Consider the following 26,657-nt stretch of genomic DNA (forward strand, 5'->3'; position numbering starts at 1 on the left):
AGGCATACTCGATGGGTTGACATCAAGACCCATCACTCCATCTCTGACTCTTACATGTTGAAGAAGGGCAGTTTTCAAAATCAGGCAACTGATAGTTGAACATCAGGGGAGGGGTCAGTAAACCAGCCGATGCCTATGCTCATTTACATTGGCTCCTAGGTCAGAAACAACTCAATTATAAAACTCTAACCCTCCTTTTCAAATCCCTCCATAGCCTTGCGCCTACCCTCCCCCCATCCCCCATCTATCTAAACTCCTTCAGCCCTAAAAGCTCTGAAATATCTGCACCACTCCAATCCTCACCTCTTGCACATTCCCTCCCTAAACCTCTCTATCTTTCTCTCTCCTCCTTTAAAATGCTTCTTAAAGCTATACCTTATTGACCAAGATTTTTTGGTCATTTGATCTAAAATCTTCTCATTTGGCTCAAAGTCAAATTATGTCTGGCAGCACCTCTTGGGGATGAGCCCTGCAACATTTTAGTTGAGGTGTTAAGCCTTGGCCCCATCTCCCTAGTGTCCTGGACAATGTCCATTCCTCAATCAGCAGCCGAAAAACAGACTATCTGGTCATCGTCACATGACTGTGGGAGCTTGCTGTGCGCAAATTGGCTGCTGTGTTGCCAATGATTAAACAGTACGTTGGGGTGCCCTGAAGATGCGATAAACTGCTAAATAAATGGAAGCTCTTCCTTTATTATTGCTATGATTGGCTGCCCTGCGCTCTGACTTTTGAACTTTCACCTCAGCTTCACAATATTAAAAGGAAAACACATTTAGACGTTGAGTTTCCCTTGCAATCAAATGATTGGGGGAGTTACTTTCTGTCCACTGGCTTCACATGACGTTAGCAGGTTACATGGAGAGTACCCGCGCTTCATACCTTTCCGAGGTTCATGTCCACATAAGGGTCGGGGAAGCCTGTAAACTCTCGGGGGCTTCCGTACAGATTCACAAAGCAGGGCCCGAACGTTGGGAGGTATCCCAGGCCATCATCAACTGTCAGGGAGCCAGAAAAGAAACACAAAGAGGTGCAGGATAAAACATTACTTTGGGTTCGAACTTCAGCAAAACCGCAACCCCATCCCAAATCACACCCCACCCCACCCCCGCTCACCCAATCCAAATTTCCCACGTGCAGTCCCAATCCCCCTCCCACCCAAATCACAATTCGCCCCCACCCACCCAGTCCAAATCACCCCACCCACTCAACCATAACCCTACTTCCACAATCCCAATCAGAAAAGTGATGGGAGATGTCGTTACAGTGCTATCAAATGGCACTTACTCAGCAATAAGCAGTTCACTGGCGCTTAGTTTGGGTTCTGCCAGGGTCACTTAGCACCTGACCCAATTACAGTCTTGGCCCAAACATGGACTAAAGAGCTGAACTCAAGAGTTGAGGTGAGAGTGACTGTCCTAGACAGTGAGGTAGCATTTTATAAAATCTATTCGTTCATAGGGTGTGGGTGTCACTGGCAAGGACCAGCGTTTGTTGCCCATCCCTAATTGCCCTTGGACTGAATAGCTCGCCACACCATTTCAGAGGGGCAGTTAAGAGTCAATCACATTGCTTTGGGTCTGGAGTCACATGTAGGTCAGACCAGGTAAGGACGGCAGATTTCCTTCCCTAAAGGGACACTAGTGAACCAGATGGTTTTATGACAATCGATGATAGTTTCATGGTCACCATTACTGAGACTAGCTTTATATTCCAGATTTAATCATTGAATTTTTAAAAAACCCAGCAACTGCCCATGGCGCAATTTGACTGACTGTGGCATCAAGGAGCCCTGTCAACATTTAAATCAATGGGCGAAACTCTCCACTGGTTGGAGTCATACCTAGCACAAAGGAAGATGGTTGTGGTTGTTGGAGGTCAGTCATCTCAGTCCCAGGACATCACTGCAGGAGTTCCTCAGGGTAGCACCCACAGTGCTGTTAGGGAGGGACTTCCAGGACTTTGTCCCAGCGACAGTGAAGGGCTGACGATGTATTTCCAAATCAGGATGGTGGGTGACTTGGAGTATCTGGTCATAAGGGGTTTCGATAGAGTCGACATGGAGAAACTATTTCGGTGGGTCAGTAAGCAGAAGACGCGGATTTAAGTTAACAAGTGAGAGATCCAGAGGTGACTTGAGGAGACTTTTTTTAAACAGCGAGTTATTAGGATTTGGAAGGCGCTGCCAGAAAGCCAGGTGGAAGCAGATTCAAGGGCAACTTCCTAAAGGGAATTGGATACATTTTTGAGGGGGGAAATATTTGCAGGGCTACAGGAAATGAGCAGCATAGTGGGACTATTTGGATAGCTCTTCCAAAGAACTGGCATTGACACATTGAACCAAATGGTCTTGTTCTGTGCTCCATCATTCTCAGGGAGTTCTGGGTTCCTGCACTAGACAGAATAGTTTCTCCATATCTAGCCCATCAAATCCCTTTATCATGTTCAACCCCTTGATTAGGACACACCTCATTCAGGTACTTTCTCCCTTATGTGAATCAAATCAGCGCCCAATGATCTAATTAAGGACCAAAGAGGACGCAAACAATGGTTGGAAAGATTTCCAATCTCCTGGTTAATGAATATGGGTATTTTACAGGGTTAACAATCCAACTGATGAGCTCAAATTCCACCATTGTTTGAGAATTTGAATTTGGAGAGAAAAAAAATACTCTGGGAATAAAGAGCTGGTGTCAGAAAATGTGACCAGGGAGTCGTTGCATGTTTATTAAAAACCCGACTGATTCACCAATCCCCTTTAGGAAAGGAAACCTGTCCTCTTTACCTGGTCTTATACTTACGGATAGATACTGCTCCGGCCCGACCACAAAGGTTGTTAACTCTTAACTACCACCTGGAGCGGTGTAGCAGTTGTATAAGGGCAAATAGTATTGGGAAATGAATGCCAGCCACATCACATCTCCAAAAGGAACTTTAAAAATCAATCATAAAAGCCAAATACTGCAGATCCTGGAAATCGGAAATAAAAACAGAACATGCTAGAAAACTCAGCAGGTCTGTCAGCATTGGTGGAATGAGAGAGAGTTAAGGTTTCGAGTTCAATATGACTCTTTTTCAGGCATATTGGACTCGAAACATTAACTCTGTTTCTCTCTCCACCGTTGCTGACAGACCTGCTGAGTTTTCTAGCATGTTCTGTTTTTATTTGTTAAAAAATCAATTGGCAGGGGTAAACTTTTAGATGTGGGTTTGCAAGAGTTTACATTACCTCAGGGCCCCTCCCCCCCAAACACAACGGTAAATATACCTCTCTCTGGGTCTATCAAAGATCAATTTACCCTCCACTGTGCCAATGAAAGCTGAAGAGTCAATGGTTTGTAATTATGTAGAGTATCTGAACCAGCACAGACATCAACTTCCCCAACTCCAATACCGTTCTCAATATCACTCCCAAAATTATTCCCAATAACATTCCCCATATTATTCCCAACACCAACATAATGCCCAACAACATTCTCAACGTCAACGACATTCCCAAGACGCTTCCCAGCAGCAACAGCGCTCCCAGGATCAACACCATTCCCAACACAAATGCCAGAAACCAACATTATTCCCGACACCACCAGCACCAACACCGACATCAAGCTTCCTCAGGCCACATGCAGCCAGAAAGACAGAAACTGCACCCATGATGTAACACAAAGTGGAGCTTTGTCAATGAATTCAGTGGGGGGTGGGCAGGACTATCTTGTCAAAATGAATCAATGGATTTTCCATTTCAGGTTCATCCCTGTTCTATTGTGAGAAAGTGGAACAAGGATTACGATGATCCAGGTTTTCATCATGCACCAATTCCATTTGTTTGGGTAGAAACAGGTCGTATTTAGTTGGAGGGAAGACCATTGTAGCAAAGAGATGCTCCAGAGACAGATTAAGGGATGAATATGGTGAGCGTGGCACTGACCCCAATCAGAAACTTCTATGGACGGGTTTGAGTTTGTTCTTGTGAGAGTAACACTATTGCCTCCTCTTACTCGAGCCAATGGAACAGCCCTCTATCAATTCACTGGGATGTGTACAAAATGTAACTGGGTGAAGTAGGGTAGGAGGAGGTTCATGTGGAGCACAAATACCAGCAATGATCAGGTGGGCGTGGGCAGATCAGATGCCATGTTTCTGTGCTCTGAATTTAGTCTAATCCCATACTTTCCCATTCCTAAACCTGCTGGTTGTCCTTACTGGAGCATTTGTACATACACACAAGACCTTTGGAGACTTTATGAATCATTGATTATGAGTACATGAGATGCCACACTCATGCACATGCAGCTGAAAACAAGGTTGGGTATTGGTCGAGTTTGGTATGGACATAAGGGCACAGCAGATGTTATATAACAAAGTTATGGTTAGAGGCAACCAAATCACAAGGCCTCTTCATGCAATGCATCCATCAGCCAACAAGGTTCTGCTATTGGTGTGAGGGGAGAGGGAGGTTTCTATTTTTATTCATTCATGGGATGTGGGCTTCGCTGGCTGTACCAGTATTATTGCCCATCCCTAATTGCCCTTGAGAAGGTGGTGGTGAGCTGCCTTCTTGAATTGCTGCAGTTCATTTGGTGTAGGTACACCCACAGTGCTGTTAGGGAGGGATTCCGACCCAACGATAATGAAGGAACGGCGATATATTTCCAAGTCAGGATGGTGAGTGACTTGGAGGGGAACTTCTAAGTGGTGGTGGTGGTGGCTGCTGCCCTTCTAGGTAATAAAGTTTCCAGGTTTGGAAGGTGCTGTCAAAAGAACCTTGCTGAAATCCTGCAGTGCATCTTGTAGATGGTACACACTGCTGCTACTGTGCGTCGGTGGTGGAGGGAGTGAATGTTTGTGGATGTGGTGCCAATCAAGCGGGCTGCTTTGTCCTGGATGGTGTCAAGCTTCTTGAGTGTTGTTGGAGCTGCACTCATCCAGGCAAGTGGGGAGAGTCCCATCACACTCCTGACTTGTGCCTTGTAGATGGTGGACAGGCTTTGGGAGTCAGGAGGTGAGTTACTCGCTGCAGGATTCCTAGCCTCTGACCTGCTCTTGTTCATGTGCACAAGGCCGATTAAAGGGATAGAGAACACCTTGTACTGAATATGGGGGCCACAATGGAGTGCATTTTGATTGACAGGAGCTGCCATGTTTGTAAACGGTTGTAACTGAACTTCCATAAACTCTTTAAAACTCTTAAAACGCTTTGCTATTTGGAGAACTTAGGGTGAGAGTTGGCTTAGGTTGGACCCATGCCTTAAATCAGAGTCAATTGTCCTGCTCACACTCTTGAAGGTGGACAATGGCCATCGAGGTCACTCCCCAGAGGCTAATGGGAGAGCCCAGTAGCTCAGCTGTTCCCTGTGCATCCCACACGATTCGCCTTTTCCATTGGCTGAATGGACAGAAAGTCGGGCGGCTTGTACAATAGGCGACTCATCCACTGCTTCCCACTGAAGTTAAATTTCACCCCTTTGCCTCCTTTGGGGAGGAGGGGAGTGTACCAGAAGCGGAATAACAATGTATTAAGAAGACCTTGATAGGGAGTAGGCTTCCCGCTCACTGAATTCCTGACTTAATTTCCAGCCTTGACTTTGAACTCAATACTAATTTATAAAGGCAACCCTGCACTGCACCATCAAACAACTTCTAGGTCAGGGGTTACAGTACAGGGCCTACTTATGATTAAGCATTGCCGAATTCCCTTGTTAGTTGTGCACCAGGAGGCTGCAGATGGAGCAAGGGATAAGGCATTGATGAGGCCACATCTCGAATACTGTGTGCAGTTTTGGTCTCCTTATTTAAGGAAGGATGTAAATGCATTGGAGGTGGTTCAGAGGGTGTTTACTAGATTGATACCTGGAATGAGTGGGTTGTTTTATGAGGAAAGGTTGGACAGACTGGGCTTGTTTCCACTGGAGTTTAGAAGAGTGAGGGGTGACTTGATTGAAGTATATAAGATCCTGAACGGTATTGACAAGGTGGACGTGTAAAGGATGTGGGTGAGTCCAGAACTAGGGGGCACGGTTTTAAAATTAAGGGTCGCCCTTTTAGGACAGAGATGAGGAGAAATTTTTTCTCTCAGAGGGTTGTGCGACTTTGGAACTCTCTGCCTCAGAAGGTGGTGGAGGTGGGGTCATTGAATATTTATAAGGCTGAGGTGGATAGATTCTTGTTAGGCAAGGGAATCAAAGGTTATTGGGGTTAGATGGGAATGTGGAAATCGAAACACAAACAGATATGACACGCAAATTGGTGGGGTGGTAAATAGTGAGGAGGGTAGCCTTAGATTACAGGAGGATATAGTCGGGCTGGTCAGATGGGCTGATCAGTGGCAAATGGAATTTAATCTGGATAAGTGTGAGGTGATGCACTTGGGCAGAACAAACAAGGCACGGGAATACACAATGAATGGTAGGACCCTGGGAAGTGCCAAGGATCAGAGTGACCTTGGTATGCATGTCCACCGGTCCCTTAAGGTAGTGGGACAGATAGGTAAGGTGGTTAAGAAGGCATATGGGATACTTGCCTTTATTAGCCGAGGCATAGAATATAAGAGCAGGGAGGTTATGCTGGAACTGTATAAAACGCTGGTTAGGCCACAGCTAGAGTATTGTGTGCAGTTCTGAGATCCGCATTATAGGAAGGATGTGATTGCACTAGAGAGAGTGCAGAGGAGATTTACCAGGATGTTGCCTGGGCTGGAGAGTTTTAGTTATGAGGAGAAATTGGAAAGGCTGGGGTTATTTTCCCTGGAGCAGAGGAGATTGAGGGGGGACATGATTGAGGTGTATAAAATTATGAGGGGCATAGATAGGGTAGACAGGAAGGAACTTTTCCCCTTGGTGGTGGGATCAATAACCAGGGGGCATAGATTTAAGGTAAGGGACAGGAGGTTTAAAGGGGATGTAAGGAAGAATTTTTTCACCCAGAGGGTGGTGGGAATCTGGAACTCTGCCTGAAAGGGTGGTAGAGGCAGAAACCCTCATAAGGTTTAAGAAGTATTTGGATGTGCACTTGCGATGCCATGGCATACAAGGCTATGGGCCTAGTGCTGGAAAATGGGATTAGACTAGTTAGGTACTTGTTTGACCGGTGCAGACTCAATGGGCCGAAGGGCCTTCTTCTGTGCTGTAGACCTCTATGAACCTATGACTCTATGACAGATCAGCCATGATCTTGTTGAATGGCAGAGCAGGATCGAGGGGCCGAATGGCCCACTTCTGCTCCTATTTTGTATGTTTGTATATTGGTAAAGAGGAGATTGATAGGCCATTCTACCCACACTCTCCACACTTCCTTCCTCCTCTTGGCACACTGGCACTGCTCTCCATCACCTCCTTGGTTTGCAACCTTCGCCTCTTATGGATATTGGATGGGTTTCCTAACTCCTCCCATCCAATCCCACACCGGTGCCCTGTGTGTCACAGAGAGGCATATGGACTCATGCCAAAGGTTAATGGGTGAGATACAGGAAAGCCTCAAACCAGTCAGGAGCTCAGAGAGAGGGAGAGGATGAGGGAGAGGGCAAGGGAGAGGGCGAGGTGAGGGTGAGGGAGAGGGCAAGGGAGAGGGAGAGGTGCGTTTAACTGCCCGTTGGATTTGGGAGTGTTGTTTTCCCGTTTTTGTTGTGCAGTTAAAGCAAGTGCCCATGCGCCAGAAAAGAACATTTCAAGCAGAGTCTCACTCAGACGTCACTTGGACCTCGCTGCCATTCCAATGCAATGCAAACAAAAAGACCCCAAAAAGAAATCACGGCATAAAGAAAACTGTCCATCAAAACCTACAGCCGCTGATGGTCTCGGACATCACTGGGGAAATATCTGAAGCACAAAGAAATGGAAGAGAAATGGAGACAGTTAACGGGGTGTTAGAAAGAGTGGAGAGAGAGAGAGAGAAGGCAGAGCAAGGCAGATATGAGCCTTGGAGGGAGTACAGCATACATCTACCAAAATTAGATCTGCAATCCAAGGGTTAAATTCCAAGGTTCATTGCACAAACTAGGGTTGTATTCCCTGGAATTTAGGTGGTTAAGGGACGTTTTGATCAATTATTTCACGAGTACGATAGATCGATATATGGATAGGTTTTCCACTGGTTAGGGAATTTACGATTAGAGGACACAGTCTAGAAATTAGACCTCACTGGAGTGAAACTAGGAAAAACTTCTACACACAAAGATTGGTAGAAGCTTGGAATTCTCTTCTGCCAATCACAATTGATACTAAATCAATTATTAATTCAAATCAAACTGCTGTCTCTCAGTTAACGGTCTCAGGGAGATATCTGTACACTGACTGGTGCCTCTCAGTCCCCCTCTCTCAGGGAGATATCTGTACACTAACTGGTGTCTCTCAGTCCCTCTCTCAGGGAGATATCTGTACACTAACTGGTGTCTCTCAGTCCCTCTCTCTCAGGGAGATGTCTGTACACTAACTGGTGTCTCTCAGTCCCCCTCTCTCAGGGAGATATCTGTACACTAACTGGTGTCTCTCAGTCCCTCTCTCAGGGAGATATCTGTACACTAACTGGTGTCTCTCAGTCCCTCTCTCTCAGGGAGATGTCTGTACACTAACTGGTGTCTCTCAGCCCCCCTCTCTCAGGGAGACATCTGTACACTAACTGGTGTCTCTAAGTCCCTCTCTCAGGGAGACATCTGTACACTGACTGGTGTCTCTCAGTCCCTCTCTCAAGGAGATATCTGTACACTGACTGGTGTCTCTCAGTCCCTCTCTCAGGGAGACATCTGTACACTGACTGGTGTCTCTCAGTCCCTCTCTCAGGGAGATATCTGTACACTGGTATCGCTGTTCCCACTCTCTCAGGGAGATATCTGTACACTGGTATCGCTGTTCCCACTCTCTCAGGGAGATATCTGTACACTGACTGGTGCCTCTCAGTCCTTCTCTCAGGGAGATTTCTGTACACTAACTGGTGTCTCTCAGTCCCTCTCTCAGGGAGATATCTGTACACTGACTGGTGTCTCTCAGTCCCTCTCTCAGGGAGATATCTGTACACTGGTATCGCTGTTCCCACTCTCTCAGGGAGATATCTGTACACTGACTGGTGCCTCTCAGTCCTTCTCTCAGGGAGATTTCTGTACACTAACTGGTGTGTCTCAGTCTCTCTCAGGGAGATATCTGTACACTGACTGGTGCCTCTCGGTCCCTCTCTCAGGGAGATATCTGTACACTGACTGGTGTCTCTCAGTCCCCCTCTCTCAGGGAGATTTCTGTACACTGACTGGTGCCTCTCGGTCCCTCTCTCAGGGAGATATCTGGACACTGACTGGTGTCTCTAAATCCCCTCTCCTGACAAGGATGATATGTGTCTCAGTCTGCTCCCTCTCAGTCAGGAAACTACCTGTCCACTTATTGGTGACTCCCAACAACATATCTGTGATTTGTGTCCCTCGATGACTGATACAGTGTAAGGTGTGGGCTTGCTATGAATTGTGAAAAAATGGGAGGTACTTCCTTAAGCAGGATGCTGCTCTGGAGTCTCAGTAACAATTAATTCTGGCCTGACCAGCCCACTTCCCATGAACAAATAAAAAGTCAGGGTAAAAAGCAAAATCCTGTGGATGCTGGAAACCTGAAACAAAAACAGCAAATACTGGAAAAACTCAGCAGGTGTGACAGCATCTGTGGGGAGAGAAACAGAGTTAACATTCTGAGTCCCTATGACCCTCTGAAGATCGGTCTGGAGAAGGGTGATATGGACTCGAAACGTTAACTGTTTTTCTCTCCACAAGCGCTGTTAGACCAAAAAGAGTCAGAGTATTGCAGCTTGAATCACTGGGAGGGCTGTGGGATATTACTTCAAAAGCAGCAATACCAGATCACCGTGTACAGTTTTGGTCTCCTTATTTGAAAAAAGATATAATTGTGCGAGAAACGCAGGGATCTGGGAGTTCAGATACATAATTCCCTGAAAGTGGCGTCACAGGTAGACAGGGTTGTAAAGAAAGTTTTTGGCATACTGGCCTTCATAAATCAAAGTATTGAGTATAGGAGTTGGGATGTTATGGTGAGGTTGTATAAGACATTGGTGAGGCCAACCTTGGAGTATTGTGTGCAGTTCTGGTCGCCTAACTACAGGAAGGATATCAGTAAGATTGAGAGAGTGCAGAGAAGATTTACTAGGATGTTGCCGGGTCTTAAGGAGTTGAGTTACAGGGAAAGATTAAACAGGTTAGGACTTTATTCCTTGGAGCGTAGAAGAATGAGGGGAGATTTGATAGAAGTTTACAAAATGATGAGGGGTATAGACAGAGTAAATGCGAGTAGGCTCTTTCCACTTAGATTAGGAGAGATAAACACGAGAGGGCATGGCTTTAGGGTGAAAGGGGAAAGGTTTAGGGGGAACATTAGGGGGAACTTCTTCACTCAGAGAGTGGTGAGAGTGTGGAACGAGCTACCATCTGACGTGGTAAATGCGGGCTCACTCTTAGGTTTTAAGAATAAATTGGATAGATACATGGATGGGAGAGGTCTGGAGGGTTATGGACTGGGTGCAGGTCAATGGGACTAGCGGAATAATATTTCGGCACAGACTAGAAGGACCGAATGGCCTGTTTTCTGTGCTGTAGTGTTCTATGGTTCTATGGTTCTATGGTTCAGAGAAGGTTCACTCAACTCATACCTGGGATGAAGGGCTTATCTTCTGAAGAAAGGTTGGACAGGTTGGGCCTGCTGCACTCATTGGAGTTTAGCAGATTGAGAGATGATCTTATTGAAACATATAAGATCCTGACAGGATACCCAGAGGATGTATCCTCTTGTGGGGGGAACTAGAACTCGGGGATATAGTAATAAGAGGTCTCCCTCTTAATATGGAGATGAGGAGAATTTTTTCCTCTCAGAGGGTCATCAGAATGTGGAATTTTCTTCCCCAGAAGGTAGTGAAGGCTGGGTGGTTGAATTTATTCAAGGCAGAGTTAGACAGGCTTTTGATCGACAAGGAAGTCAAGGGCTCTGGGTGGGGGGGGGGCAGACAGGAAAGTGGAGCTGAGACCACAACCAGATCAGCCGTGATCCTTTCAAATGGTGAAGCAGGCTTGAAGGGCTGAATGGCCTACAAATGCTCCTAGGCGCTACGTTCCTATGTAACTCAATACTGCGCATTGTATTTCTGATGCAATTTAACTTCTTCAGTTCTCTGCCTGGTGGTGAGTCCAGCCCACAGTGCCATAGCCTCCAGTATGGGCAGGACAAGGAGGCAGGTCCCGAATCCATCCCAGCTACAACAGGGATCAAAATGTGTGCTGTCTGCACCAATCTGGTCCACACTGGCCATCCACCCAAGCAGTCTGGGTTGCCATGGCAACATACACTTTTATGTGCATCTTTTAGTCCAGAGCTATGGACAGCAACGGTAGTGAGGTTCCAATTTTCTTTCCATCTCATGGGTGACCAGGAATCGCTCCCGCTCTCACCACCTGCCATTTGTGTGTGGGAAGGATTGTTTACAAGTTGATACTCATCCCTGTTTTGGCTGCATTATGAACTCCCCTTCCTTGGCCATCAAGTCCCAGAGTGGGACTTGAACCCTTAACTCCTAGCTCAGAGGCAGGGATGCTACCCACTGCACTGTAAGAGCCCCTTTGCAGCTATCATTCTGTATACAGGACAAGGGGAATTCAGCCCCTTCAGCCTCTCCCACTATTTGGTTATACCATGGCTCAACTCCAATTACCTTCCTTTGTTCCATACCCCTTGATATCCTTACCCAACAAAAGCCAATCGAGCTCAGTCTTGAAATCCAATTTACCCCCAGCATCCACAGCCTTTGGGGAGAGAGGGTTCCAGATTTCCACATGTGTGAATAAATGCTCCCTGATGTCACTCCTAACAATCTAATTTTACGATTATGCCCTCTTTGGACCATAGAAATTGTTGGATGGGCAGCAACCAAATCCATCCAGTCCCCCTGCTACCATCTTGGTCATCAAATAAGGCAATGGCCATGGGGTTGCTGATTAATCAGTGCAAGCAATCAATCTCTATTTATTAACCTACAACAGACCCAGACAGGAGGTGGGGAAACTCCCAGTTGTGGGGAATTTGGTCCAAAATTAGGTGTTCAAACCAAGCCTCCTACACTCAGCATACTTCATGTCTCAGAATAGGAGCTCTGGATCCTCCAACCTTATAATTCAACTTGTCCTGGCCTCGTTCTGATGAATCTGCCCTGTTCCCCCTCCAAGGCCGATATATCTTTCCTGAGGTGCGTTGCACATTGTGGAACGTACAGGAACATCCAAGGCCCTGGGCTTTCATGTTTAATCCCTTTCCACATAAACCTCCAAAGACCATCTGCCTTCCAAACAGCATCAGGGTTAAGGTTCAGTAAACCTGGCAAAGTTACAGGAAGGAGCAACACATTAACTAGGCCAGGGTGATGTGCTTGGTGAGCTAAAAGAAGGAACGAGCTTGCATTTATATAGCACCTTTCACAACCTCAGGACATCCCAAAGTGCTTTCCAGCCAATGTCACTGTAACAATGTAGGAAATGCAGCAGCCAATTTACACACAGCAAGGTCCCACAAACAGCAATGTGATGTTAACCAGGTCCAGTTTTAGTGATGGTGTTTGGGGGATAAATATTGACCAGGACACTGGGAGAACTGCCCTGCTCTTCTCCACATTGTGCCGTGGGGTCTTTTACATCCACCTGAGAGGGCAGACGGTTTAATGTCTCATCCAAAAGAAGGCACCTCCAACAATGCAGCACCTCCCTCAGAGTGACAGTGGGAAACTAACAACAAAAGCCATAGATCAGAAAGTTAGGTTGGATGCAGATTAGACCTCGGCCTCCTCTGGAGGCCCCCATCATCACAGATGCCAGCCAAGGAGTCTGGCAGAACTGGAGTCAATGCAATCAGGGGAAAGCTCTCCGCTGGTTGGAGTCATACCGAGCACAAAGGAAGATGGGTGTGGTTGTTGGAGGTCAGTCCCAGGACATCACTGCAGGAGTTCCTCAGGGTAGTGTCCTCAGCCCAATCATCTTCAGCTGCTTCATCAATGACCTTCCCTCCATCATAAGGTCAGAAGTGGGGATGTTCACTGATGATTGCACAATGTTCAGCACCATTCGCAACTCCTCAGATACTGAAACAGCCTGTGTCTATATGCAGCAAGACCTGCCACATTACCTCACTCTCCATTTAGACTCTCCACAAAACCTGGTCCTCTGACCAAGTATTTGGCCTCCTGTCCTAGTATCTTCATAAGTGTCTGGGTGTCAAATTTTGTCTGATATCCTCCTATGAACTGCCTTGGAAGTTTTACAATGATAAAGATGCTATATAAATGCAAGTTGTTGGTGTTGTTGGGAGGGGGATTTTGATTTATTTACTCTGCCAAGTACAATCATTTTGATTGAGGTAGTCAAAGGCTTCTTTTGCAACAAATGCTCTGATTGGACAAGTGTTTCCAGGACTAGCAGACAGAATGGCCAGTCTGTAATCCTCCAGCACCATCTGTTTGACTTGTCTGTCAGAACACAAAAGAATATTCAACAAGAAACCGAAAAACAAACACATGTACAGGAAAGGGACTCAAAATATATTGTTAAATGTGGGGAATATTAAAAACAAAGAAAATCAACTTGCGCCAAAATAACATCAGGACATTCCAAAAGCACTTTACAACTAACTAACTAATTCCAGTGTGTAGTTATGTTGTAATGTAGGAAATGCAGTGGCCAATTTGCACACAGCTTCTCCCACACACAGCAATGTGACAGAGACTAATAATCTGTTTTCCTCTCGTTGATAGAGGGATCATTATTGCCCGGGTCACCAAGGATAACTCCCCTGCTCTTCTGCAAATTATTCTATTGAATCTTTTACACGCACCCAAGAAGGCAGGCAGAGCCTTGGTTTAATATCTCATCCAAAGGATGGCATCTCTGACAGTGCAGCACTCCTTAAGTGGATAGTGGATTGACAGTAGAAAACAAAGAACTAAACACTGCAGATCAAAAAATGTAACCTGCGACATTAGGGATGGAGGGAGATTGTGGTGTAGATACAATCACTGGACTAGTAACCCAGACGCCAAGGCTAATGCTCTAGGCACGTGGGTTCAAATCCCACAAAGGCAGCTGGGGGAATTTAAATTCAGTTAATAAAAAAATGCCTGGAACATGGCTTTAGGGTGAAAGGGGGAACATTAGGGGGAACTTCTTCACTCAGAGAGTGGTGAGAGTGTGGAACGAGCTACCATCTGACGTAGTAAATGCGGGCTCACTCTTAAGTTTTAAGAATAAATTGGATAGATACATGGATGGGAGAGGTCTGGAGGGTTATGGACTAGGTGCAGGTCAATGGGACTAGCAGAATAATATTTCGGCACAGACTAGAAGGGCCGAATGGCCTGTTTTCTGTGCTGTAGTGTTCTATGGTTCTATGAAGCTAGTCTCGGTGACCATGTAACTATCATCGATTGTTGTAAAAACTCATCTGATTCACTAATGCCCTTTAGAGAAGGAAATCTGCCATCCTTACCTGGTCTGGCTTAGATGTGACACACCGCCACCCTAGTTGACTCTGAAGCGGCCTCACAAGGCACTCAGTTTAATGGCACTTAGGGATGGGCTGTTAAATGCTGGCCTAACCAGCGATGTCCACATCCCAAACTGTTATGAAGGAAAAGGTGACAGCTATCTTGCACAGAGATGGTAAATATGAAATTGGATAAATAACTAGTGAGATCTTGCTGTGCACAAATTGCCTGTTGCATTACCTATATTGCAAAAGTAATCCACTGGTTGTAAAGCATGTTCAGGACATCCTGTCATGAGAGGCGCTTTATAAACACGGCTTCTCTTCTAATCTTTCTGATATTCTCCCACATGTAACAGGTTATTTGACCTGTGTGCATTATTTTCTGGTTATATTGGTTGGAGGAAAAGAACATTTGCCGGATTCCCATGAGAATTCAGTGTTCATTATGAATCAATTCACCACCCACTCTTAGCCGTGAGACAGGCAGGTAGGGCTCCTGGTGTGAAACCTTCTCTTTACAGCAGAGAAGGTTAAGGGAAGCTTTATGGAGGTGTTCAGGATGATGAGGGGTTTAGGTTGGATGGCGAGAGAACTACTTCCAGTAGCATGTGGGTTGGTAACCAGGGAATAACGGATTTAAAATAATTGGCAAGAGAACCAGAGGGAAGGTAGCAAGAATTTTGATGCGCAGCTTGGCATGCACTGCCTGAAAAGGTAGTGGAAGTAGATTGAATAGTGACTTTCGAAAGGGAATTAAATATAGACTGAAGGGAGGGAAAATGTGCACAGTTATGGGGGCGAAAGCAGGAGAGGGGTCTTAATTGGACAGCCCTTTCAAAGAGGTCGCACAAGCACGATGGGCTGAATATCCCTCCTCTGTATTGTCTATGATTATTAGTGAAGAACTTTCACTGGGTGTGGTCTCAGGTCTCAGAGCTGGTCAGAGGTTGTCCAAACACTGCTCCAACTGAATGTTAAGCCCAGAGTTCATTTGGAAGCATTGCTGAGAGACACAGGATGGCTGGTACAGAAAACAGAAGTGACAAACTGGTGCTATGGATGAAAGTCTCACAAGATGTGACACTTAATACACTTTGAAAGGTAGGAACAGTTTAATTAATCCAACTAACTTAACATAACTATTGCTAAACTTCAACCCATCATAACTATTACTAAATTTTAACTCACCGTAACCATCATTAAACTTTAACGTGCCCTAACTTTTACTAATCTTCAATCTGTCATGACTAGTACTGAACTTCAACTTACTATAACCATTACTAAACTTCAGCCTGTCATATCCATTACTAAACTTTAACCCGCTATAACCATCACTGAGTTTCAATCTAATGTAACTATCATTGAACTTCAACCTTCTATAACCATTACTAACTTCATTCTACCATAGCCATTACTAGGCTTCAACCAACCATAACAATTACTGAACTTCAATCTACAAACTGCCATAACCATTACTGAAGTTCAACTTAGAACCATAGAAAAGTTGCAGCACAGAAGGAGGCCATTCGGCCCATCTTGTCCGTGCCAGCCCGAGGACACCCAGGTGCCCTTCTAATCCCACCTTCCTGCACCCAGCCCATAGCCCTGCAGCTTACAGCACTTTAGGTGCAGATCCAAGTACTTTTTTTTTTAAAAGAGTTACTTACCATAACCCTTACAGAACATCTAATCTGCCAAAACCATCCATGAACTTCATTCTACAATAACCAATATTGGTGACCATTACTCAACCTCCAACCTGCCATAGCTATCACTGAAGTTTAAACTACCAAGACCGTCACTTACCTTCAATCTCTCCTCCTGGGGCTGAGATTTTTGACATGCATAAGTAAGTTGTGCCAATCACATCATTCTGGGTTAACCGATCCCTGTTGAAGTTAAACGAAGGTCACCCATGAGCAACAGAGCAGCGCAGACCCAAATGACTAACATTGGGGTGTGAGATTTTATAAGAATAAAAGAGCTTTGGCAGAAGAGACAAGGCTTGATGGAATAAATCTAACCCATATCATCTTCTCCCACAACCCATGTACACTCCACCACTCCGTCAAATTATGACAGGTGGCAGGGCAGCTTAAGAAAGAGTTTAAAATAGCACGTGGGATCCTGGGCTTTATAAACAGAGGTATGGAGTATAAAAGAAAAGAGGTTTATGATAAAAATTTCTAAGACTTCTAGGATTTCTAAGGTTCAACCTCAATCGGGTTATTGTGTCCAGTTCTGGGCACCACTTCTTAGGAAGGGTGTGAAGGCTTTAGAGAGGGTGCAGAAAAAATTCTCAAGAATGGTTCCAGGGATGAGGAACTGCAGTGAAGTTAAGGTTATTCGCTCTTTAGAGAAGAGAATTGAGAGGAGGTTTGATAGAGGTGTTCAAAATCACGAGGGGTCTGGGCAAAATAGATAGAGAGAAACTGTTCCCATTGTCGGAAAGGTCTAGAATCAGGTCTAGAAACCGATTTAAGGGGATTGGCAAAATTATCAATGGCGACATGAGGTAAAGCTTTTTAAGCAGCGAGTGGTTAGGATCTGGAATTCACTGCCCGAGAGTGTGGTGGAGGCAGGTTCAACCCTGGTTTTCAACAGGGAATCGGATAAGCACCTGAAGCAAAATAATTTGCGGGGCTACAGGGAAAGGACAGGGGAGTGGAACTATCTGGATTGCTTTAGCAGAGGGCCGGCAGGGACTATATGGATCGAATGTACTCCTTCTGTGCAGTAATTATTCAATAATCCCACAATTCTACAACATCATGGACACTTGATATGCATTTAGCACCCGTCCACTACCCATATACCCTCTCGCCTAACATGGAATCTGTTCTTTACTGTGAAAGCTACTTATCAGCATAAGCAGAGAGCTGCAGTAATTAGACGGGACTCACCAGTCAATGAGGCGGATTCTCATTTTCTCACACATGGAGGGAAACTGGGAACAAAAGACATATTATTGACCTTGGCTTTCACCATCTGAATAGAAATACACCCATCACTGGAGGAAAATAGGATAGAGAGGAGACACACACTGGGAAACAACAGGGATATAGAGGAGGCACACATTGGGAACCAACAGGGATAGAGAGGAGACACACACTGGGAAACAACAGGGATAGAGAGGAGACACACACTGGGAACCAACAGGGATAGAGAGGAGACACACATTGGGAACCAACAGGGATAGAGAGGAGACACACACTGGGAAACAACAGGGATAGAGAGGAGACACACATTGGGAACCAACAGGAATAGAGAGGAGACACACACTGGGAAACAACAGGGATAGAGAGGAGACACACTGGGAAACAACAGGGATAGAGAGGAGACACACACTGGGAAACAACAGGGATAGAGAGGAGACACACTGGGAAACAACAGGGATAGAGAGGAGGCACACACTGGGAAACAACAGGGATAGAGAGGAGACACACACTGGGAAACAACAGGGATAGAGAGGAGACACACACTGGGAAACAACAGGGATAGAGAGGAGACACACACTGGGAAACAACAGGGATAGAGAGGAGACACACACTGGGAAACAACAGGGATAGAAAGGAGACACACACTGGGAAACAACAGGGTTAGAGAGGAGACACATCCTGGGAAACAACAGGGATAGAGAGGAGACACACACTGGAAAACAACAGGGATAGAGAGGAGACACACAGGGAAACAACAGGGATAGAGAGGAGACACACACTGGGAAACAAGAGGGATAGAGAGGAGACACACACTGGGAAACAACAGGGATAGAGAGGAGACACACACTGGGAAACAACAGGGATAGAGAGGAGACACACACTGGGAAACAACAGGGATAGAGAGGAGACACACACTGGGAAACAACAGCGATAGAGAGGAGACACACACTGGGAAGCAACAGCGATAGAGAGGAGACACACACTGGGAAGTTATACGGAAACTGGTACATGGAATTTTTTTTAATGTTCATTTATTGGATGTGCGCGTCACTGGCCCGGTCACCATTTATTGCCCGCCCCTAATTTCTTCAGGAAGGTTACAGAAATTCCAGTGGTGAGAATGGGATATAAAGGAGACTCATACTGGGAAACAATGGGGGGTAGAAAACACTGGGAATTTTTGGGTGTAGCATCCCACAGATTTGCGTCCAGCACTCTCCAGTTTCGCTGTCCAGTGAGATGGCTGTGGCTTTCTTCTGTGAAGATTTTTGAGGTACTTCTGAGGTGAGTGGAGAGTCAACGACATGTGACGGGAGGTACATACCGGGGATGAGCATCGATGCACTCAGCCACTTGCATACCTACCGTAATATCACATGGTGGAGCTTCTCCTGCACGCGGCAATTATTTATATCACTGATTCATTCATGCTGCTCTGGATAGATTACATTTCCTTACCCTAATTGGCAACACAAGGCTCTGATTCCACCGAGGATTGGCATTTTTCTCAATGATTTTACTGCAGACCTGAAAGATCAAGAGAGACAGTTTTTCACTCTTTCAATTAAGAAATATTTTCCTGAATTCCCTCTTGGATTTATTAGAAACTACCTTAAGCAGTTTTGCATTCCTTCAAAACATGGAAATGATTTCTCTACACCTACCCTGCTGAACCTGTTCATAATTTTAAAGACCTTAATCAGGCCATACCCCAGTCTTCTCTTTCCCCGAACACAACCCATTCACTGGTCCACTGGCGGTGACATAGAGTCAGAGAGTTATACGGCACAGAAACAGGCCCTTTGGCCCATCGTGTCCATGCCGGCCATCAAGCCCCAATCTATACTAATCCCATTTTCCAGCACTTGGCCCGTAGCCCTGTATGCAATGGCATTTCAAGTGCTCATCTAAATACTTCTTAAACATTGTGAGGGTTCTTGCCTCTACCGCCCCCTCAGGCAGCATGTTCCAGATTCCAACCACCCTCTGGGTTAAAAAATATTTCCTCAAATCCCCTCTAAACCTCCTGCCACTTACCTTAAACCTATGCCCCCTGGTTATTGACAGCTCTGCTAAGGGGAAAAGTTTCTCCCTATCTACCCTATCTATGCCCATCATAATCTTGTATACCTCTATCAGGTTCCCCCTCAACCTTCTCCGCTCTAAGGAAAATGACCCTAGCCTATCCAGTCTCTCTTCATAGCTGCCTTCTCCCAATTACCCCCATTCACTGGTGCTCTCTCCCAATTACCCCCATTCACTGTTGCCCTCACCCAATTACCCCCATTCACTGATCCCCTCACCCAATTACCCCTATTCACTGGTCTCCTCACCCAATTACCCCCATTCACTGATCCCCTCACCCAATTACCCCCATTCACTGGTCCCCTCACCCAATTACCCCCATTCACTGTTGCCCTCACCCAATTACCCCCATTCACTGGTCCCCTCACCTAATTATCCCCATTCACTGGTCCCCTCACCCAATTACCCCCATACACTGGTCCCTTTCCCTAATATACATCAAAAAGAGCAGTGGTCTTCACACAGACCCCAGGGAAACCCCACCGTACATTGCCCTCCAGTCTGAAAACAACCATTCACCACTATGTGTTGCTTCTGCCCCTTAACCAATTGGGCATTCAAGCAGCCACTGTCCCTTTAACGCTCTGTGCTTTAATCTCGCTAACAAATCTATCATGTGGTCTTTTGTCAAACACTCCGTAATGTGGTCAGTATAATGTGTTTGGGTGGAACAGGTGACTCTATGGTTCCCAAAGCTCTCTGCCCCTGGGGGTTACCTGGCCTCATAGCTGGGTCTGTTGTGGACTCATTGGAGTGAATTTTTGGCCACCCCTCTCCTCCTCCAGCATACTAGAAGGTGAGGGGGTTATAGCCACAGTATTTATCTGGCTAGCCCACTGCCTTCCCAACCACCCCTGGCCTATTACGGGGGCCAGGTAAGGTGCCAGACAGCCCGCCTGCCCTTAGGTCCATTGAGACCTTTAAGTGGCCAATTAACTGCTGCTTAAGGACCTCATTCCACCTCAGCCACAGTTTTTAGGTCTGCAACTGAAGGCGGAAGGCTGGTGAGCAGATTGGCAGCTTTCCCTGCGTGGGGGTAAAGACAACCAGGAAGGGAGGGGACATCCTTTGGGCAGCGGGGGTCCCCTGTGGCCATTGGGGGCTGCCCCCCAAGATGGTACTCCCCACCTTTGTACCTCCTCTGGCCTCTCTAAACCAACTCCCCCCCCACCTCCACCTCCCCAAACCCCCCTCGCTGGAGTCTCCCAGCTGTGCCCGTCTTACTCAAGTCCAGTATCTGTCTTTTCCTCTTCATGCAGACTAGTTGTAGTCCTAGAAATGCTCACTACCATCTTCTCACACCGCTGGGACTACAGAGCTGCCGGCAATTTTTTAAAAATTCATTCACGGGATGTGGGCTTCGCTGGCTGGGCCAGCATTTATTGCCCATCCCTAATTGCCCTTGAGGAGGTGGTGGTGAGCTGTCTTCTTGAACCGCTGCAGTCCATGTGGTGTAGGTACATCCACAGTGCTGTTAGGGAGGGAGTTCCAGGATTTTGACCCAGCGACAGTGAAGGAACGGCGATATATTTCCAAGTCAGGATGGTGAGTGACTTGGAGGGGAACTTCCAGGTGGTGGTGTTCACATCTATCTGCTGCCCTTGTCCTTCTAGATGGTAGCGGACATGGGTTTGGAAGGTGCTGCCTAAGGAGCCTTGGTGATTTCCTACAGTGCATCTTTTAGATAGTACACACTGCTGCTACTGTGTGTCATTGCTGGAGAGAGTTAATATTTGTGGATGGGATGCTAATCAAGTGGGCTGCTTTGTCCTGAATGGTGTCAAGCTTCTTGAGTGTTGTTGGAGTTGCATTCTTCCATCACACTCCTGACTGTGCCTTGTAGATGGTGGACAGGCTTTGGGGAGTCAGGGGGTGAGTTACCCAATGCAGGATTCCTAGCCTCTGACCTGCTCTTGTAGCCACAGTATTTATATGGCTAGTCCAGTCCAGTTTCTGGTTAATGGTAACCCCCAGGATGTTGCTAGTGGGGGATTCAGTGATGATAATGCCATTGAACATCAAGGGGTGATGGTTGGATTCTTTCTTGTTGGAGATGGTCACTGTCTGGCACTTGTGTGGCGCGAATGTTATTTGCCTTTTGTCAGCCCAAGCCTGGATATTGTCCAGGTCTTGCTGCATTTGGACATGGACTGCTTCAGTATCTGAGGAGTCACGACTGGTGCTGAACATTGTGCAATCATCAGCGAACATCCTCACTTCTGACCTTATGATGGAAGGAAGGTCATTGATGAAGCAGCTGAAGATGGTTGGGCCTAGGACACTACCCTGAGGAACTCCTGCGGTGATGTCCTGCAGCTGAGATGACTGACCTCCAACAACCACAACCATCTTCCTTTGTGCTAGGTATGACTCCAACCAGTGGAGAGTTTTCCCTTGATTCCCATTGACTCCAGTTTTGCTAGGGCTCCTCGGTGTCACACTTGGTTATATGCGGCCTTGATGTCAAGGGCAGTCACTCTCACCTCACCTTGGGAGTTCAGCTCTTTTGTCCCTGTTTAGACAAAGGCTGTAATGAGGTCAGGAGCTGAGTGGCCCTGGCGGAACCCAAACTGTTGATGACCCCTTCCAACACTTTGCTGATGACCGAGAGTAGACTGATGGGGCAGTAATTGGTTGGGTTGGATTTGTCCTGCTTTTCGTGGAAGGCTCATCCCTGTACAATTTTTCCATGTTGCCAGATAGATGCCAGTGTTGGCCAGAAACTCTTAGAGCGGGTGGAAGTCCTAGTCACACCCTGTAATGTTGCACTTAGGGCATTATCGCTGCAAGGCAACCGGACTTGTGTTCGGCAAGGTGCTGACATTCTTTTAGTTCAAGGCGGCAGGTAATCCACCACCGCGTTAAATCCATGCCATTGACAGCAATGTGGGCAAGGTGTCACCCATCAATTCACTGACGTACTCCCCCAATTCTCTCCTAATTATTTCATTTATTGGTGCTCTCTATGAATTCCCTCCTTTACACATGCCCCCCCCCACCCCCACCCCACCCCACCCCCGGCCCACTTACTCCCATTCACTGGTGCCCCCCAATTACCACTATTCACTGATGCCCCCCAATTACCACTATTCACTGATGTCAATCGCTTGGTGAAAATGCTATTCCTTCTTCCACCCTTTGAGTGACTTGCCCAGACATAGGAATATAGGAGCAGAAGCAGCCTCTTGAGCCTGATCTGCCAACATTCAATAAGATCATAGCTGACCTGTATCCTAACTCCATTTACCCTGCCTTGGCTCCACCTCCTTGTTTTAAAAACAATAATTTGGGACAAATCAATTGTCACATGTACAAAAGTGGGTTAATTAAGGAAAGCCAGCATGGATTTCTTTAGAGGAAATTGTGTTTAATTAACTTGCTAGAGTTTTTTTTCAAGAAGTATCAGAAAGGGTTGATGAGGGTAATGCTGTGGATGTGGTGTACATGGACTTACAGAGGCCATTTGATACAGTGCCGCACAACAGACTTGTGAGCAAAGTTATAGCTTATGGAATAAAAGGGAGAGTAGCAACATGGATACGGAATTGGCTGAGTGACAGGAAACAGAGAGTCGTGGTGAATGGATGTTTTTTAGGCTGGAGGAAGGTTTGTACTGGAGTTCCCCAGGGGTCAGTGTTGGGTCCCTTGCTTTTCCTGATAATATATTAATGACTTAGACCTTGGAGTGCAGTTTCAAATCTTGTGGATGATACGTAACTCGAAAGCATTGTGAACTGTCAGGAGGATAGTGTACAACAAGTGTACAGCTTGGGCATAGACAAAGCTGGTGGGGTGGGCAGACAGCTGGCAGATGAAGTTCAATGCGGAGAAATGTGAACTGATTCATTGTGGTAAGAGGAACATGGAGAAACAATATAAAATAAAGGGTACAACTCTAATGGGTGTGCAGGAGCAAAGGGACCTGGCTGTATATGTGCATATGTACACTTAGAACACTGTGAACAGTTTTGGTCCCCTTAACTAAGGAAAGATATGCTGGCATTGGAGGCTGGTTGATCCAGGGGAATGGAGGGACTTTCTTATGAGGAGAGGTTGAGTAGGTTGGGCCTGCGCTCATTGGAGTTTAGAAGAATGAGAGACGACCTTATTGAAACGTAAAAGATTCTTAGGGGTCTTGACAGGGTAGATGCTGAGAAGTTGTTTTCCCTTGTGGGAGAGTCTAGGACCAGAGGGCATAATCTCAGAGTAAGGGGTCGCCCATTTAAAACAGAGATGAGGAGGAATTTCTTCTCTCAGAGGGTAGTGAATCTGTGGAATTCTTTACCGCAGAGGGCTGTAGAGGCTGGGTCGTGAAGTAAATTCAAAGCTGAGATAGACAGATTTTTAATCAGTAAGGGAATCAAGGGTTATGGGGAAAGGCAGGAAAGTGGAGTTGAGGATTATCAAATCAGCAATGATCTAATTGAATGGCGGAGCAGACTCGATAGGCCAAATGGCCTACTTCTGTTCCTACGTCTTATGGTCTTATGGTCTGTCATTGAAGGTGGCAGGACAGGTTGAAGGAGTGGTTAATAAAGCATACAGTATTCTAGGCTTTATTAATAGGGGCATAGAGTACAAGAGCAGGGAGGTTATGATGAATTTGTATAAGACACTAGTTCGGCCTTGGCTGGAGCATTGTGTCCAGTTCCGGGCACCGCAATTTAGGAAAGATGCGCAGGCATTGAGAGGGGTGCAGAAAAGATTCACGAGAATGGTTCCAGGGATGAGGAACTTCAGTTATGAAGATAGATTGGAGAAGTTAGCACTGTTTTCCTTGGAGAAGTGAAGGATGAGAAGAGACTTGATAGAGGTGTTCAAAACCATGATAGGGTCCAGGGAGGGTGGATGGGGAGAAACTGTTCCCACTCTTGAAAGGATCTAGAACGCAAGGGGCACAGAGTTAAGGTCTGGGACGCGCTGCCTTAAAGTGTGGTGGTGGAAGATTCAGTTGAGGGATTGAAAAGGGAATTAGGCTGTTACCTGAAGAGAAACACTGTGCAGAGTTACAGTGAGAAGGCGGGAGAATTGCTCATTTGGAGAGCTGGTGCAGACTCAATGGGCTGAATGGCTTCCTTCTGCATTGCAACAATTCTATGACTCTGTGATATCACTTAACGCCCTTAGCTCGCAAAATTGTATCATTTCTAATTTATTATTGTTAATTTACAACAATGACTTATATTTATATCACACCATTAACAAAATCACACCTTCCAAGGTGTCTCACAGGACATCTATACAGTGAAAATAAATTTAATCCTGAGCAACGTAAGGCAATATTAGGTCAAATGACCAAAAGTTTGGTCAAAGCGGCAGGTTTTAAGGAGTATCTTAATGGAGGACAGTTAGGTGGCGAGGCGGAGAGGCGTAGGGAGAGAAATCCAGAGCTTGGGTCCCTGGCAACTGAAGGCGGAGTGATTAAATTTGGGGATTGCTCAAGGGGCCGGAATTGGAGAGTCATGGATATCTGGGAGGGTTGGAGGAGATTACAGAGATTGGGAGGGGACGAACCATGGATTTTGAAACATGGATGAAAGTTTTAAAATCGAGGCTTTGCTTAACCAGGAAACAATGTGGGTCAGTAAGCACATGGGCGATTAGGTGAATGGGACTTGTGCGAGTTAGCTAGATACCTATTGATTTTCGTGGGACAGAGCACCACATCTCTGCCACTCTTTTGCGAAAATGCCCTAATTATTTAAATTTATCGAATTAATTAATTAAATTTCCCAGCTTTTCATGAATGGCCTAGTTCTGTTATTAAGACTATGACCCCCTTGGCATGGATGCCCACCAGTGGAAGGACTTTCTTGATGTCTACCCAATAAATCCCTTTCAAAACCTTAAAAACGTGAGCAAATCACCCTTCAACCTTTTATATTCGAGGGAATACAAGCCTAGTTTATATAATCTCTCCTACATAAACTGACCCTTGGAGCCCTGGTAACGTGCCGATGAATCTGTGCTGCATTCCTCCCAAGGCTAATTCATTCTTCCTAAGATGCAGTGCCTGAAACTATACACAATACTCCAGATGTAATCCATCCAGAGCTTTGTATCACTAGCAAAACTTACTCCCTTGATATTCCAGCTCTTTAAAATAAAGTTGAACATTTCATTAGCTTTTATGATTACTTTTTGTACCTGGCCAGTACAGTTTCATGACCTGAGTGCCTGAACTCTTTAATTTCCTTGAGCCTCCACTGCTCCCAATTTTTCAATATTGGATAATATCGGATCCATCTGTTTCCTGGTTCCCAAATGGATGATCTCACATATGCTACCTCAAAATCCTTCTAGGACAGTTTACCCCACTCACTTTATCAGTGACCCTTTTGTCATTTTATGACCCAGTCTACATTACTTTCTGTCACCAATCTTTGTGTCATTGACCAACTTGAATTTATGGCTCTCACTGAAGTTATTTAAGAAATTCATTGGCTATTTAAGGTGCAGCACAGATTGACTGTGGGATACCAGCACTTCCTTCCGTTCTTCGAGTACATGTCCATGTTCCTGTACTCTCTGTCTTTGATTACCTAACCAATCTCCTAATCAGATCAATAATTTAACTTCAATTCCATGAGGGATAATTTTAGTCCAATTATCAGACAGATGGATGTGACATATAAGAACCAGCGGAGCTTATAAGAACAGCCTAGCATCTTTTATGGTGATTTTATTCCTGCGACTAGCCCGACATAATCGGGATAGAATTTCCACAGGAGGCTTGAACCTTCAATGTTTTTGACTCCAGTGCCGTAACAGCTAGACAACCACAACCCTACACCCCACCGAGAGAGCTGGCTGTATCATCTCACCATCTTCCCTGCGAAGCTCACTTCTACAAAAGGGTCAACGAGGTTCTTCTTGCAGCTGTCAAATCCGAAGAACTGCTTCACACTGTCCATAACAGCATCATCCACTACCCAAACAGACAGAGAAGCCAGTGAGCAAGGCAACAAGAAACTGCTGGAGTGACTGAGCATGATGTAGCATCTTATGACATTCTTATCATATTCGTCTTTATCTTCATCAAACACTCCCAGGACAGGTACAGCACGGGGTTAGATACAGAGTCAAGCTCCCTCTACACTGTCCCCATCAAACACTCCCAGGACAGGTACAG

General features: G+C 45.9%; 1 protein-coding gene across 1 annotated transcript in view; it reads right to left on the reverse strand.

The window, feature by feature from the left end:
• The window catches only part of dysf (dysferlin, limb girdle muscular dystrophy 2B (autosomal recessive)), a 322,715-nt gene that overhangs the window by 209,205 nt on the left and 86,853 nt on the right, over nucleotides 1-26,657 (reverse strand). The window contains exons 13-17 of the mRNA XM_078555028.1: nucleotides 26,350-26,453; nucleotides 18,899-18,967; nucleotides 17,405-17,448; nucleotides 16,308-16,390; nucleotides 883-998 (exon numbers count right to left, since the gene is read on the reverse strand). Of these exons, the coding sequence (XP_078411154.1) occupies nucleotides 883-998; nucleotides 16,308-16,390; nucleotides 17,405-17,448; nucleotides 18,899-18,967; nucleotides 26,350-26,453 (416 nt within the window). The remainder of the gene's footprint in view (nucleotides 1-882; nucleotides 999-16,307; nucleotides 16,391-17,404; nucleotides 17,449-18,898; nucleotides 18,968-26,349; nucleotides 26,454-26,657) is intronic.

This window comes from Cetorhinus maximus, chromosome 1 (genome assembly GCF_964194155.1).
Source record: "Cetorhinus maximus chromosome 1, sCetMax3.hap1.1, whole genome shotgun sequence".
Lineage (NCBI taxonomy): Eukaryota > Metazoa > Chordata > Chondrichthyes > Lamniformes > Cetorhinidae > Cetorhinus > Cetorhinus maximus.